Source organism: Chlorocebus sabaeus, chromosome 16 (assembly GCF_047675955.1).
Source record: "Chlorocebus sabaeus isolate Y175 chromosome 16, mChlSab1.0.hap1, whole genome shotgun sequence".
Lineage (NCBI taxonomy): Eukaryota > Metazoa > Chordata > Mammalia > Primates > Cercopithecidae > Chlorocebus > Chlorocebus sabaeus.
In genome coordinates this window covers 18,560,022-18,572,960 of record NC_132919.1, presented here as the reverse complement: position 1 = coordinate 18,572,960, position 12,939 = coordinate 18,560,022, and the positions used below count along the sequence as shown (strand labels likewise).

The following is a 12,939-nucleotide window of genomic DNA, read 5'->3' as shown; positions in this document are numbered from 1 at the left end:
GACAAATAGGTATACAATCCTGCATTCTGCCTTGTTCATATATATTCCACAGATTTTTCTCTTGTTTCCAGATAGTCTTGATTATTTCAAAGGGCTGCATAATTAGCTGTACTGACACAATAGAATTTACCAAGCCCTACCCTCTGGCAAACCATTTAAACCTTTCTGATATTTTGCATTAAAAACAACATCACAGTCAATAACTTTGTACATAAAAAAGCTTCTTGCTTTTATGTTCAACTACACTCTAGGATATACTGCTGAATGAATGAATGGACTTCCCTGAAGCATCGTAACTGTCTCGATAGTCCAAACATTTTCACAGGTCTTGCAAAGAAGGACAGACTGCTTCTAAAGGGCCCTGCAATTTACAAGGTAATCAGAAATGCATTCGCTACTATCCAGCCAAGAAAGGTGTTAATCAGTCTTTGACAACTTGAAAAAAAATGAAGAATGAGGGAAAAAACCATACACACAACAGTTTAGTCAGCCTTAAAATCAGAGGAAAGTGGGAAAGAGGCAGCAGCACACTTACTGGGGATCTCCAGGCTGGGGTGGATGGCAGCCACACTTCTGACCATGGGTGGGGAATGCCGTCCATCCACCAAGTCCGACTCGGCATCCTGCGCCTCTCCATGAATCACTGCAATTCCCAGGCGCAGGCGCTCAGCAAAAGACTGTGCCCTGAGGGAAAACACCAGACACAAACTCAAAACTCATGCAGCCCTGGGTTCTGCTAATGCTTAGGGGACAAAACATTAAGAGAACATAAGTAGAATGTTGTCTCCCAAAGGAATAAAGAAAAGAGAGAATAAAACAGCCTCACACTAGGACCCAGGACTAACTGTAGAGACCCCACATGCCAAACACTTCCCTTGGCGGCAGCACCAAAGAAGGGCAGCGGCCTGGCCTGGTCTAAGAGACCAGACTTAACAAGCCACCGGCCGGGAGAGCCTGACTGAGTGAAGGAAACTGCGCTCAGCTCTGTCTCACCTGAAGCTGCTAATTCTACCTGCCTCTGCCTAACTACCAGTGAGAACCAACTACATGGGGCAAAGGGCATAAAATGCTCACCAAAGTATTAAGCACAAATTTCTTAATAGTTTTAGGGGGGTGAAATTGAGATACAAGAAACTGTGTGTATCTAAAGTATATAATTTCATGAGCTCTGAAGGCTATATGTGCCCATATAAGCATCAGCACAATCAAGACAAGGAACGTTATCACCACAAGCATCTCCTTATGCTCCTTAGTGATTTTTCCTTCCGGCCCCAGGCAACGGCTGATCTGCTTTCTGTCACCATAGTTTCACCCATCTAGAATTTCATGTAAATGAAATCATAAAGTTGCTTTTGTCTTTTTTTTTTTTTAAAAGATGGAGTATTGCTCTTTTGCCCAGACTGGAGTGGGGTAGCGGGATTTCTCAGCTCACTGCAACCTCTGCCTCCCGGGTTCAAGTGATTCTCTGGCCTCAGCTTCTCAAATAGCTGGAACTACAGTCATGCACCACCACATCTGGCTAATTTTTGTATTTTTAGTAGAGATGGGGTTTTACCATGTTGGCCAGACTGGTCTCGAACTCCTGACCTCAAGTGATCCGCCCACCTTGACCTCCCCAAGTGCTGGGATTACAGGTATGAGCTACCTGGCCATTTTGTCTTATTTTATGCAGCATGTTTTGGAGATTCATCCATGGAATAACATCAATAGTTCATTCTCTTTCATTGCTGAGTAATATTCTACTGTGTGAATAGATCACAGTGTATCCATTTATGTATTGCTGAGTTTTCTGGTTGTTTCTAGTTTTTGGTTGTCACAAAGCTGCTGTGAACATTCATACACAGATACTCTGTACGGGCACATGTTTTCTTTCTTTCTTTCTTTTTTTTTGAGACAGAGTCTAACTCTGTTGCCCAGGCTGGAGTACAGTGGCATGAACCTCCACCTCCCAGGTTCAAGCAATTCTCCTGCCTCAGCCTCCCAAGTAGCTGGGATTACAGGCATGTGCCACCACGCCTGGCTAATTTTCATATTTTTTGTAGAGATGGGGTTTTGTCATGTTGGCCAAGCTGGTCTTCAACTCCTGACCTCGGGTGATCTGCCCACCTCGGCCTCCCAAAGTGTTGGAATTACGCTCCCAGCCACATGCTTTCTTATCTCCTGATAAATTCCCAAGAGTGGAATGGCTGGATCATATAGTAGGTGTATATTTAATTCTTTATAAAAAGGCCACACAGGCTGGGTGCGGTGGCTCACGAGGTCAGGAGATGGAGACCATCCTGGCTAACACAGTGAAACCCCGTCTCTACTAAAAAAAATACAAAAAAAATTAGCCAGGCGTGGTGGTGGGCACCTGCAATTCCAGCTACTCAGGAGGCTGAGGCAGGAGAATGGCGTGAACCCAGGAGGCAGAGCTTGCAGTGAGTGGAGATAGTGCCACTGCACTCCAGCCTGGGTGACAGAGCAAGACTCCATCTCAAAAAAAAAAAAAGCCACACTGTTTTCCAAAGTGGTTATACCATATTACAGGCCCATGAGCAGAGCATCAGAGATCCAGTCCCTCCACATCTTCAACAACACTTGGTACGGTAGTACGGTAATTTGTGTCTTGTTTTCTCCTAACCAGTCTGGATAAAGGTTTATCAATTTTATTGATTGTCTCAAAGAGTCAGTTTCTTAGCTTTTTTCTGGTTTTTGTTTTCTATTTCATTGATTCATGCTTTAATCTTTTTCTTTTTTGACTGTTGAATTCAGTTCTTTATATAACATCCCTTGTAAAAATGAAACAGAATAAAAACACACCGAAAGGAGGGGCAGGGTAAAATCTGAAAAGGAAAGGAAAAGGAAGAAAAGGAAATAAAATAAGATGATTTATTGCTTCTCCGTCAGTATCCTCCTTGGTCTCCTCCTCCACTGAAAGAGCTTTTAGCTCTTCTGCCACTTTTTCGGCATTATCATTTTTGCCTGATCCTTTCTTTTCTCTCTGATCTTTTTCTTGTATTCTTCAAACTTTGTTTTGAATTTCTGTGCATTCTCAACATTCAGGAAGCGGATGGCCAGCAGCTCTGGCTTGGGGCACTTGTTGGCGAAGCTGGCGTGGGTGTTCCAGACCCAGGCATGGTCACTACCCACATTGAGCTTCAGCTCCATCATCAGCGTGAAGTAGCGGTTAGCACAGATCTTCACGGACTTGTCCCTCTGCATGAGGAGACGGATGGTCCCTTTCTCCTTGTGCTTCAGGAGCTTGATGTCGCCGATGCCTCACTCCTTCCATTTTGGGAGATCCTTCTCTGAGGCAAATCAGAACAGTTTCATTCACATTTTTAAAAGTTCTTCTTCATCTTCCCCCAGCATTTTTTTTTTTTTTTTTTGAGATAGAGTCTCGCTCTGTCGCCCAGGCTGGAGTGCAGTGGCCGGATCTCAGCTCACTGCAAGCTTCGCCTCCCGGGTTTACGCCATTCTCCTGCCTCAGCCTCCTGAGTAGCTGGGACTACAGACGCCCACCACCTCGCCCGGCTAGTTTTTGTTTTTTTTTTTTAGTAGAGACGGGGTTTCACCGTGTTAGCCAGGATGATCTCAATCTCCTGACCTCATGATCCGCCCGTCTCGGCCTCCCAAAGTGCTGGGATTACAGGCTTGAGCCACCGCGCCTGGCCCCCCCAGCATTTTAATTTCTTGCTCAGGAAGAGAAACTATTGGCTCAAACTGAGGGTCATGGTTGGACTCATCTGCATTCTCAGTGGAAGTATAATGGTCCTCATGAGCGTCCTTGACGCAATGCAAAAGCAGCAGCTCGGCTGAGTGGGTTGTCGCTGGCTTCAAGGCCTCCCATCCACTGGCTCTGTGGCCTCTTGCAGGAGCTTCTTCCCTCTGCAGCTGGCTTTTTTTGTTTTGTTTTGTTTTGTTTTTGAGATGGAGTCTTGCTCTGTCGCCCAGGCTGGAGAGCAGTGGCGTGATCTTGGCTAGTGCGGTGGTGTGATCTTGGCTCGCTGCAGCCTCCGCCTCCAGATCAAGTGATTTCTCCTGTCTCAGCCTCCCGTGTGTGCCACCATGCCCGGCTAATTTTGTATTTTTAGTAGAGACGGGGTTTCATCTCATGTTGGCCAGGCTGGTCTCGAACTCCTGACCTCAGGTAATCCGCCGGCCTTGGTCTCCCAAAGTGCTGGGATTACAGGCGTAAGCCACTGTGCTGTGTCTTCATTTTCATTTGGTTCTAAATACTTTGTAATTTCACTTTTGACTTCTTCTTTGACCTACGGGTTATCTAAAAGTATGTTATTTAGTTACTAAATATTCAGGACATTTCCAAAGATACTTCTGTTATTAGAATTATTCTTAATTCCAGTGTGGTCAGAGAATATATTTTGTATGGCTTGCATAATTTTAAATTTGGGGCTTATTTTATGGCTCACAAGAATATGATCTTTGTAAGTGTTTATACTAAAAAAGAACATACATTCTGCTCTCCCTGGATGGTGTGCTATGACTGTCAGTCAGATCCAGCAAGCTGACAGGGTTGTTCAAGTCTCCCGCATGCTTAATGATTTTCAGTCTCCTTATTCTATCAATTACTAAGAGAAGAATAATGGAATCACTGATTATCATTATGGATATATCTATTTCTCCTTGCAGTTATCAGTTTTTGCTTCATATGCTTTGAAGTGCTGTCATTTAGTTTATAAATGTTTAGAACTGTTTTGTCCTCTTGAAGAACTGACCCCTTTATCATAAGGAAAAGACCTTCTTCAACTGTGGCAAAATTATTTTCTCTGATTTGTCTGATATTAATACAGCCACTCCAGCCTTTTTTTTTTTTTTTTTTTTTAAGAACTAATGTTATCACAGTATATTATTTTTCTGTCTTTTTACTTTTAACCTATTCCCTCCTCCTTGTCACCTTATACTTTATCTCATTAGGTCCCTGGCCACAGAGCATCCCTTACTGGACCTGATTCCTGGGGGCCATGCTGAGTCTTACTCTTTCTTCCATCCTCAACACCTAATGCATGGTAAATGTTCAAGTGTTTAAGAATCCAACAAGTTCTCATAGTCTTGGCTTACCAGCACCAAAAATTCAAAGCAAGTTCTTATCTAACTGCTCACAAGAATTACTAAAAACAAACAAAAATCAGGGGTTATACTGAATCCCACTAGTACTATCTATACTAGATATAGCCAAGGCATTTACATGACATGTGAAGAGCAGGGCACTAGAAAATACTAAATACTATTAGTATGTACACTCTTATGAGCTGTTAGAAATTTCACATCAACCAGGTTTCCTGTATGCACTACACAACTAAGGAAAGCTTTGCTACAGTGTTAGCAATTATTTCAAAAAATTTAAATTTGGCTGGGCACGGCAGCTCACGCCTGTAATCCCAGCACTTTGGGAGGCTGAGGCGGGCAGATCACTTGGGACAAAGAGTTCAAGACCAGCCTGGCCAACATGGTGAAACCCCATCTCTACTGAAAAACGAATGAACAAACAAAAAATTCATGCTTAAATCATTCTATTTTTCAAGATACTTTTTGAAGCTGGGTGATGGCTCACACCTGTAATCCCAGCACTTCCAGATAAAGGCAGGAGAATGGCTTGAGCCCAGGGGTTTGAGACCAGCCTAGGCAACACAGGGAGACCTCGACTCTATAAAAATAAAAAAAATTAGCTGGCCTGGGCACAGTGACTCACGTCTGTAATCCCAGCACTTTGGGAGGCCGAGGTGGGTGGATCGCAAGGTCAAGAGAGCGAGACCATCCTGGCCGACATGGTGAAACTCCATCTCTTACTAAAAATACAAAAATTAGCTGGGTGTGGTGACACGCGCCTATAGTCCCAGCTACTCGGGAGGCTGAGGCAGGAGAATCGCTTGAACCCAGGAGGCAGAGGTTGCAGTAGGCAGATACTGGATTGCACCACCACACTCCAGCCTGGGGGACAGAGCAAGACCCTGTCTCAAAAAAAAAAAAAAAAAAAAACCAGCTGGGTATGGTAGTGCATGCCTGTGGTTGGGCGCTGAGGTGGGAGAAACGCTTGGGCCCAGAAGGTCAAGGCTGCAGTGAGCTATAATTGCACCACTGCACTCCTGCCTGGGCAACAGAGAAAGACCCTGTCTCAACTAAACAAACAATCTCAGACACACATAAGTAAACATTTATTGGTCTGGTCCTATCTAAAAGGAATTTATATTTCCAAGGAAAAGATGATAAACCTTCATGGGAGCAGGACTGTTCAGGTCAAAAACAGCAAAGTCAGTAAAATATATTTATCTATGTGTGTGTGTGTAAGACAGAATATTTGTCCTTAGGGAAAAGAGGGAGCATCATAAACAGGGTATATTTTAATAACATTTGATAAATATCCCAAGATTTAAGATTTAGTATTCACATAACTTTGAATTCGTCCTTACAAAAAAAATCAAAATTGTTTTTAAAAAATTATCAAGAGAGTGGCCAGGAGCAGTGGCTCATGCCTGTAATCCCAGCACTTCGGGAGGCCGAGGCCTGACCTCACCTGAGGTTGGGAGTTTGGGGCCAGCCTGACCAACATGGAGAAACCCTGTCTCTACTAAAAACACAAAAAAATTAGCCGGGCGAGGTGGCACATGCCTGTAATCCCAGCTACTCGGGAGGCTGAGGAGGCAGAATCGCTTGAACCCAAGACGCGGAGGTTGCGGTGAGCTGAGATCGTGCCATCGCACTCCAGCCTGGGCAACAAGAGCGAAACTCTGTCTCAAAAAAAAAAAAAAAAAAAAAAAAATTCTCAAGAGAAAAAATTTCAGACAGAACAATGGGGCAGAGTCTTCAAAAGAGTTGGCATTATATAGATTATATAGATTATATAAATCCAGTTATTATATTATATAGATCCAGTCACCCAGGCTGGAGTGCAGAGGTGTGATCTCACCTCACTGCAACCTCCACCTACCAGGCTCTAGTGATCCTCCCACCTCAGCCTCCTGAGTAGCTGGGACTACAGGCACATGCCACCACACCCAGCTAATTTTTGTAATTTTGGTAGAGACGGGGTTTCACCATGTTGCCCAGGCTGTTCCTAAACTCCTGGGCTCAAATGATCTTCCAACCTCAGCTTCCCAAAGTGCTGGGATTACAGGCGTGAGCCACCAAGCCTGGCCCACTCACAATACCGTAAACTCACAGACTAAAATCCTAAGCCTTGACTGTGTTATTTTACTACCTGTTCCATACAAAAACTGAGCCTTTTGTAGCACTCATCTCCATACTAAAACATTCGTTCATTCATTCGTTCATTCATTTATTTGACGGAGTTTCGCTCCTGTTGCCCAGGCTGGAGTGCAATGGCACACGATCTGGGCTTCACCACAACCTCTACCTCCCAGGTTCAAGCGATTCTCCTGACCTCAGGAGATCCACCCACCTCGGCCTCCCAAAGTGCTGGGATTACAGGCGAGAGCCACCGCGCCCGGCCTCTAAAACATTCATTTAATGTAGTATGATCTATGTGGATTCGATTACTGAAACTGGGAAAAAAAGAGACTGGCTCTTTTGTTCCAATCTACCCAACTGACCCACCAGTCAAAGAGCACATGAGGGCAGTCTGCAAGTGCCATGGGAACACAGTCATGCCTGCACTGGTCACCACCACATTCACAATGGCTGGCACAGCATCACTCAAATATGTACTCAGTAAAGATTGAGTGGAGAGGGGCAAGTCAATTTCTTTTTTTTTTTTTGGGACGGAGTTTTGCTCTTGTCACCCAGGCTGGAGTACAATGGCACCATCTTGACTGACTGCAACCTCTGCCTCCCAGGTTCAAGCAATTCTCCTGCCTCAGCCTCCCAAGTAGCTGGGATTACAGGCGTGTGCCACCATGCCTGGCTAATTTTGTATTTTTAGTAGAGACAGGGCTTCACTATGTTGGTCAGGCTGGTCTTAAACTCCCGACTTCAGGTGATCCACCCGCCTCGGCCTCCCAAAGTGCTGGGATTATAGGCGTGACACGGCACCTGGCCCAGTTTCCATCATATTTGGCCAACACTCCAGTCCCCTAATCACTTTTACAGAAAACATTCTTGGAAGTAAATAGTTGCACAACCACCTTCAAGGAAATAACATTTGGCGGAACTACCTTGGAAAAATTCCTTCATCTCTGTGGGTCTGTTTCCTCATCTGTGAGAGATTATAACTGCTGATTTCCAAGGTTGCAAAGATCAAATAACATAGCATAGATAAAAAACATCTGATGCTACACATGCACTCCTACAGGGCATCTTCCTAGGCCTCACCAGCCCCAGCACAATAGGTTCTCAATAAACAACTGAACAGATGAATGACAAACATCACTGACAAAAGCCGAAGAAACCGAGCAAAAGGCTACCACATTCATCCCCATGTGAACACATGGGTGACAGAAGTAAACTGAGGACTCTAGAGGTTACTAAAAGTCCACTCAGATGGGAAAGTCAACAGAAAATTCATCATATTCTTCTGGTATTCAGTGGGAAAGAAAAAACAAATGTATCAAGGCCAGACGCCGTGACTCATGCCTGTAATCCCAGAACTTTAAGAGGCCAAGGCAGAAGGATTACTTGTACCCTAGAGTTAGAGACCAGACCTGGCAACATAGGGAGATCCCATTGCTACAAAAATAAACAAAAAAATAGCTGGGCATGGTGGCACATGCCTGCAGTCCCAGCTACTCAGGAGGCTAAGGTAGGAGGATCTCTTGAGCCCAGGAGATGGAGGTTACAGTGAGCCATGGTTGTACCACTGCATTCTAGCCTGGATGACAGAGCAAGACCCTGTCTCAAGGAAAAAAAAGTATCAAAACATATCGTTGTTACTTCCACTTCCACTAGGGTGGATTATTATACTCCTTCTACTACCCACAACTAAAACCCCTGGATGTTACATACAAACAAAAATGAGAAGACTCTGGCCAGGCGCGGTGGCTCACACCTGCAATCCTAGCACTTCGGGAGGCCGAGGTGGGTGGATCACGAGGTCAGGAGATAGAGACCATCCTGGCTAACATGGTGAAACCGTCTCTACTAAAAATGCAAAAAATCAGCCAGGCGTGGTGGCGGATGCCTGTAGTCCCAGCTACTCAGGAGGCTGAGGCAGAAGAATGGCGTGAACCCGGGAGGCGGAGTTTGCAGTGAGCCAAGATCACACCACTGCACTCCGGCCTGGGCGACAGAGCGAGATTCCGTCTCAAAAAAAAAATAATAATAATAATAATAATAATAAATGAGAAGACTCTAAAAGGTAGAGAGAAGGCAGACTAGCAAGGGACCTCAGGACCTGAGGAACATCATGGTGGTGGCTTCCTTGGCCATTCTTTTTGCCTTATTATTCCAGATTTGTAGCTGGAGAAGCAGCGACCCAAAAATGCCAGTGGGCAAAGACAAAAAAAGGTCCAACAAAGGTCAGCTCTCCCTAATCAAAGGACTAAGAAAAGGGCAACCTAGTGAGTGAGAAAATATTTAGACAATAACTGCCTTACTCCAGCCACATAGGCAGGAAAACCTCAGCCCATGTTTCCGCCACATTTTCGCTGCATGAGTAAAGGCTGAGTGGTGAGCCTGTACTTCCTGGCTTGCCAGGCTATAATGAGGCACCCCAAACCTGATGGGGTGCTTTCACAGAAGGCCAAATAGGGAGCTGGGACTTTCACCCTCACTCAGCAGTAAGGAGCAACTGCCGGAGTCAGTGGAGAGTGAAATCTGGACTTCTACCCCCAACCCAGCAGTAAAGAAGCGCCCCTCCCCTCTCCATTGCAGTGGTATCAGAGGCAGCCTGGTGGAGTCAGGAATTTCACTATCACCCAATGAGAATGATGCTATTTTTCCTTGGCGTCAGTGGAGGAAATGGAGGGAGCACTTCCACCCATGGGTAACAAGGACCACCTTACGTGGTCCACACAGGCCCTGTGGGGAATCTAGACTTCTACCCTTACCTAGCAGAAACGAGCCCCAGCACCACCACTTTCCCTGCCAGAGTCCTGAGAAGCCAGCAAAATCAGAAGGCCTAAATGATACCCAGAATCTCACACACAATATCCAAAAGTCCAGCTTCCAATCAGAAACCACTCGCCACACTAAAGACCAGTGAAATCTCAATACGAATGAAAAAAGACAATTAACAGGTGCGAACACCAAGTGACAGACATGCTGAAACTGTGTAACAAAGATTTTAGAGCAGCCATCAGAAAAGTGCTACCAGCAGCAATTAAGAGCATGTGTGCAATAAAAAACAAGAAGTCTAAATAAAGAAAGTATTGACAAAAAAATAGAAGGTATAAAAAAAGACCCAAGGCCAGGCATAGTATCTCATGACTGTATCCCAGCACATTGGGAGGCCGAGGCAGGCAGATCACTTGAGGCCAGGAATTTGAAACCAGCCTGGCCAACATGGCAAAATCCCGTCTCTACTAAAAATACAAAATTAGCAGCCAGGTGCGGTGACTTGCGCCTGTAATCCCAGCACTTTGGGAGGCTGAGGCAGGAGAATCACTTGAACCCAGGAGGCAGAGGTTGCAGTGAGCCGAGATCACGCCACTGAATTCCAGCCTGGAGGACAGAGCAATACTCCATCTCAAAAAAAAAAAAAAAATTAGCCTGGCATGGTGGCAGACGCCTGTAATCCCAGCTCCTCAGGAGGCTGAGGCATAAGGATCACTTGAACCCAGGGAGTGGAGGTTGTAGTGAGCCGTGATAACACCACTACACTCCAGCCTGGGCAAAAGAGCCAGACTCTGTCTCAAAAAAAAAAAAAAAAAAAAAAAAAAGAACCAAAAACTAATTTTAGAACTTAAAAAATACAATAACCAAATTAAAAAGCTCAGTTGGGCTGGGGGCGGTGGCTCACACCTGTAATTCCAACACTTTAGAGAAGCTGAGGTGGGCAGATCACTTGAGCTCAGGAGTTCAAGACCAGCCTGGGCAACTTGGTAAAACTCCCGTCTCTACCAAAAATACAAAAAAGAAATTCGCCAGATACGGTGGCATGCGCCTATAGTCCCAGCTACTCAGGAGGCTGATGTGGGAGGATTGCTTGAGCCTGGGAGGCAGAGGTTGAAGTGAGCTGTGATCACACCACTATACTCCAGCCTGGGCAAGAGACCCTGTCTCAAAAAATAAATAAATAAATAACTCAGTTGGATATACTCAATAGCAGAATGGAAGTTACAGTGAAAATAGTAATGGAGGCCAAGGAAACGATTAGTGAACTGGAAGGTAGACAACAGAAATTAGCCAGTTTGGACAACAGAGAGAAGAATGACTGAGGCAGGGCATGGTGGCATGTGCCTGCAATCTCAGCTACTCTGGAGGCTAAGGTGTGAGAATCACTTGAGCCCAGGGGTTCAAGACCAGCCTGAGTAACATAGTGAGACCCTCTAAAAAATAAAAATATAAAAGACTAGAAAATTAAAAAAAAAACAGAATCCCATGGACCTGTAATAAAAGATCAGCTGGGCGCAATGGCTCACACCTGTAATCTCAGAACTTTGGGAGGCCAAGGTGGGTGGATCACCTGAGGTCGGAAGTTCAAGACCAGCCTGACCAACATGGTGAAACCTCATCTCTACTAAATATACAAAATTAACTGGGCATGGTGGTGCACGCCTATAATCCCAGCTACTTGGGAGGCTGAGGCAGGAGAATCACTTGAATCCAGGAGGTGGAGGTTGTGGTGAGCCAAGATCACGCCACTGCACTCCAGTTCGGGCAACAAGAGTAAAACTGCATCTCAAGAGATAAATAAAAATAAAAGAAAGTGTAAGTAGAGGATAACTTAAGAAATATGTCTGCCAATTATAGAGTGGGATTGGAAAAAAAAGAGAGTAAATTAAAATGTTTACTTAATAAACGGAGTTGACAGAACAATCTTAAAACACCAGTCCATGGAAGAAAAATAAGAGATATCACTGGGAACCACTGAAGTTCAAATTAGAATGCCTGGAACTCATCAGGGATACAATCCTTAGAAGTAGATCCAGAAAGAGGTTGTGAGATTCCCACCTACCTCTTCGCCGATGCTGGAGACTTGGCCACGATTACTGCATTCCTGTAATCTGGGATCTGTGACAGACAAGAAGTCAGATATTACTGCATGTCAACAAAAAGGAAAATTCCAACAGACCCAAAAATGCTTGGTTAGTTGAAAGTTTTCTAAAAAAAAGAAAAAGTTCAAAGTAAAATTATTCTTTGGAAAACGAAAAAAGGAACCTGTCTACGAAAAAGTATTACTAACGTGTGAGCCACACAGACTTCTTTTAGGAAAAAAGCAGGGATAATTGGTGATTAGCTCATATCTCTGCCAGCAAATACTAATAATGCAGTGTAAAGATGTTTCTATATATCTAGTCAATAAGATTCCTAATTACATGTAATTTCAAAGTACAAGGATATCCAGTTCAATCTGAGTACAAGCTGTCAAATTCCAAATTAGTGCAGTCCAAACAAATGGCTATTTAACATATCGCAGTCATAACATGTTGAAGCAACCAATTTGTTAAAGGATAATCAGCCCAGCACTATTTTAAAAATATATATTAACTATATTCTCATTGTTTTGTTTTCAATTACACCAGTGAATTTTAATATGAGCAGTTAATAACATCTAGCACCATGTATAAAACAATGCCTACCACATAACAAGCACTAAATAATAACTACTTAGCAAATGAACAAAAAAATGATTAATTTGAATAATCTAGTACAGTTGCAGCCGGCATAATCACATGTCTTAGCTGTATCTACAGGAAAGCCTAATTTATCCAACACTCTCAGGAAGTAAGGCAGTAAAATACATTTCCATTTGGGCACTTTCATTATTTTTGCTGGCAGTCTTTCTAAACTTTTTCAGGTACTTCCTTGTCTCATCAAACATTACCAAACCCAGCCAAGAAAAGATAGAACCGAGAAAACAGTTAATAACAATTAAAAGACCTA

The 12,939-nt window shown here is 44.0% G+C and overlaps 1 protein-coding gene and 1 pseudogene across 14 annotated transcripts in view; both read right to left on the bottom strand.

Annotated features, from left to right (window-relative positions):
- The window catches only part of PRPSAP2 (phosphoribosyl pyrophosphate synthetase associated protein 2), a 61,758-nt gene that overhangs the window by 19,016 nt on the left and 29,803 nt on the right, over positions 1-12,939 (bottom strand). For all 14 annotated transcript variants that reach the window (XR_005236699.2, XM_037987247.2, XM_037987244.2 and 11 more), the window contains 2 exons: positions 12,011-12,066; positions 536-684 (listed from right to left, as the gene is read on the bottom strand). Coding sequence is in view for 13 of the 14 variants with exons in the window: in XM_037987247.2 (XP_037843175.1) it covers positions 536-684; positions 12,011-12,066 (205 nt within the window). In the remaining variant the exon portion in view is untranslated. The remainder of the gene's footprint in view (positions 1-535; positions 685-12,010; positions 12,067-12,939) is intronic.
- LOC103242503 (ran-specific GTPase-activating protein pseudogene) lies at positions 1,332-3,321 on the bottom strand (annotated as a pseudogene).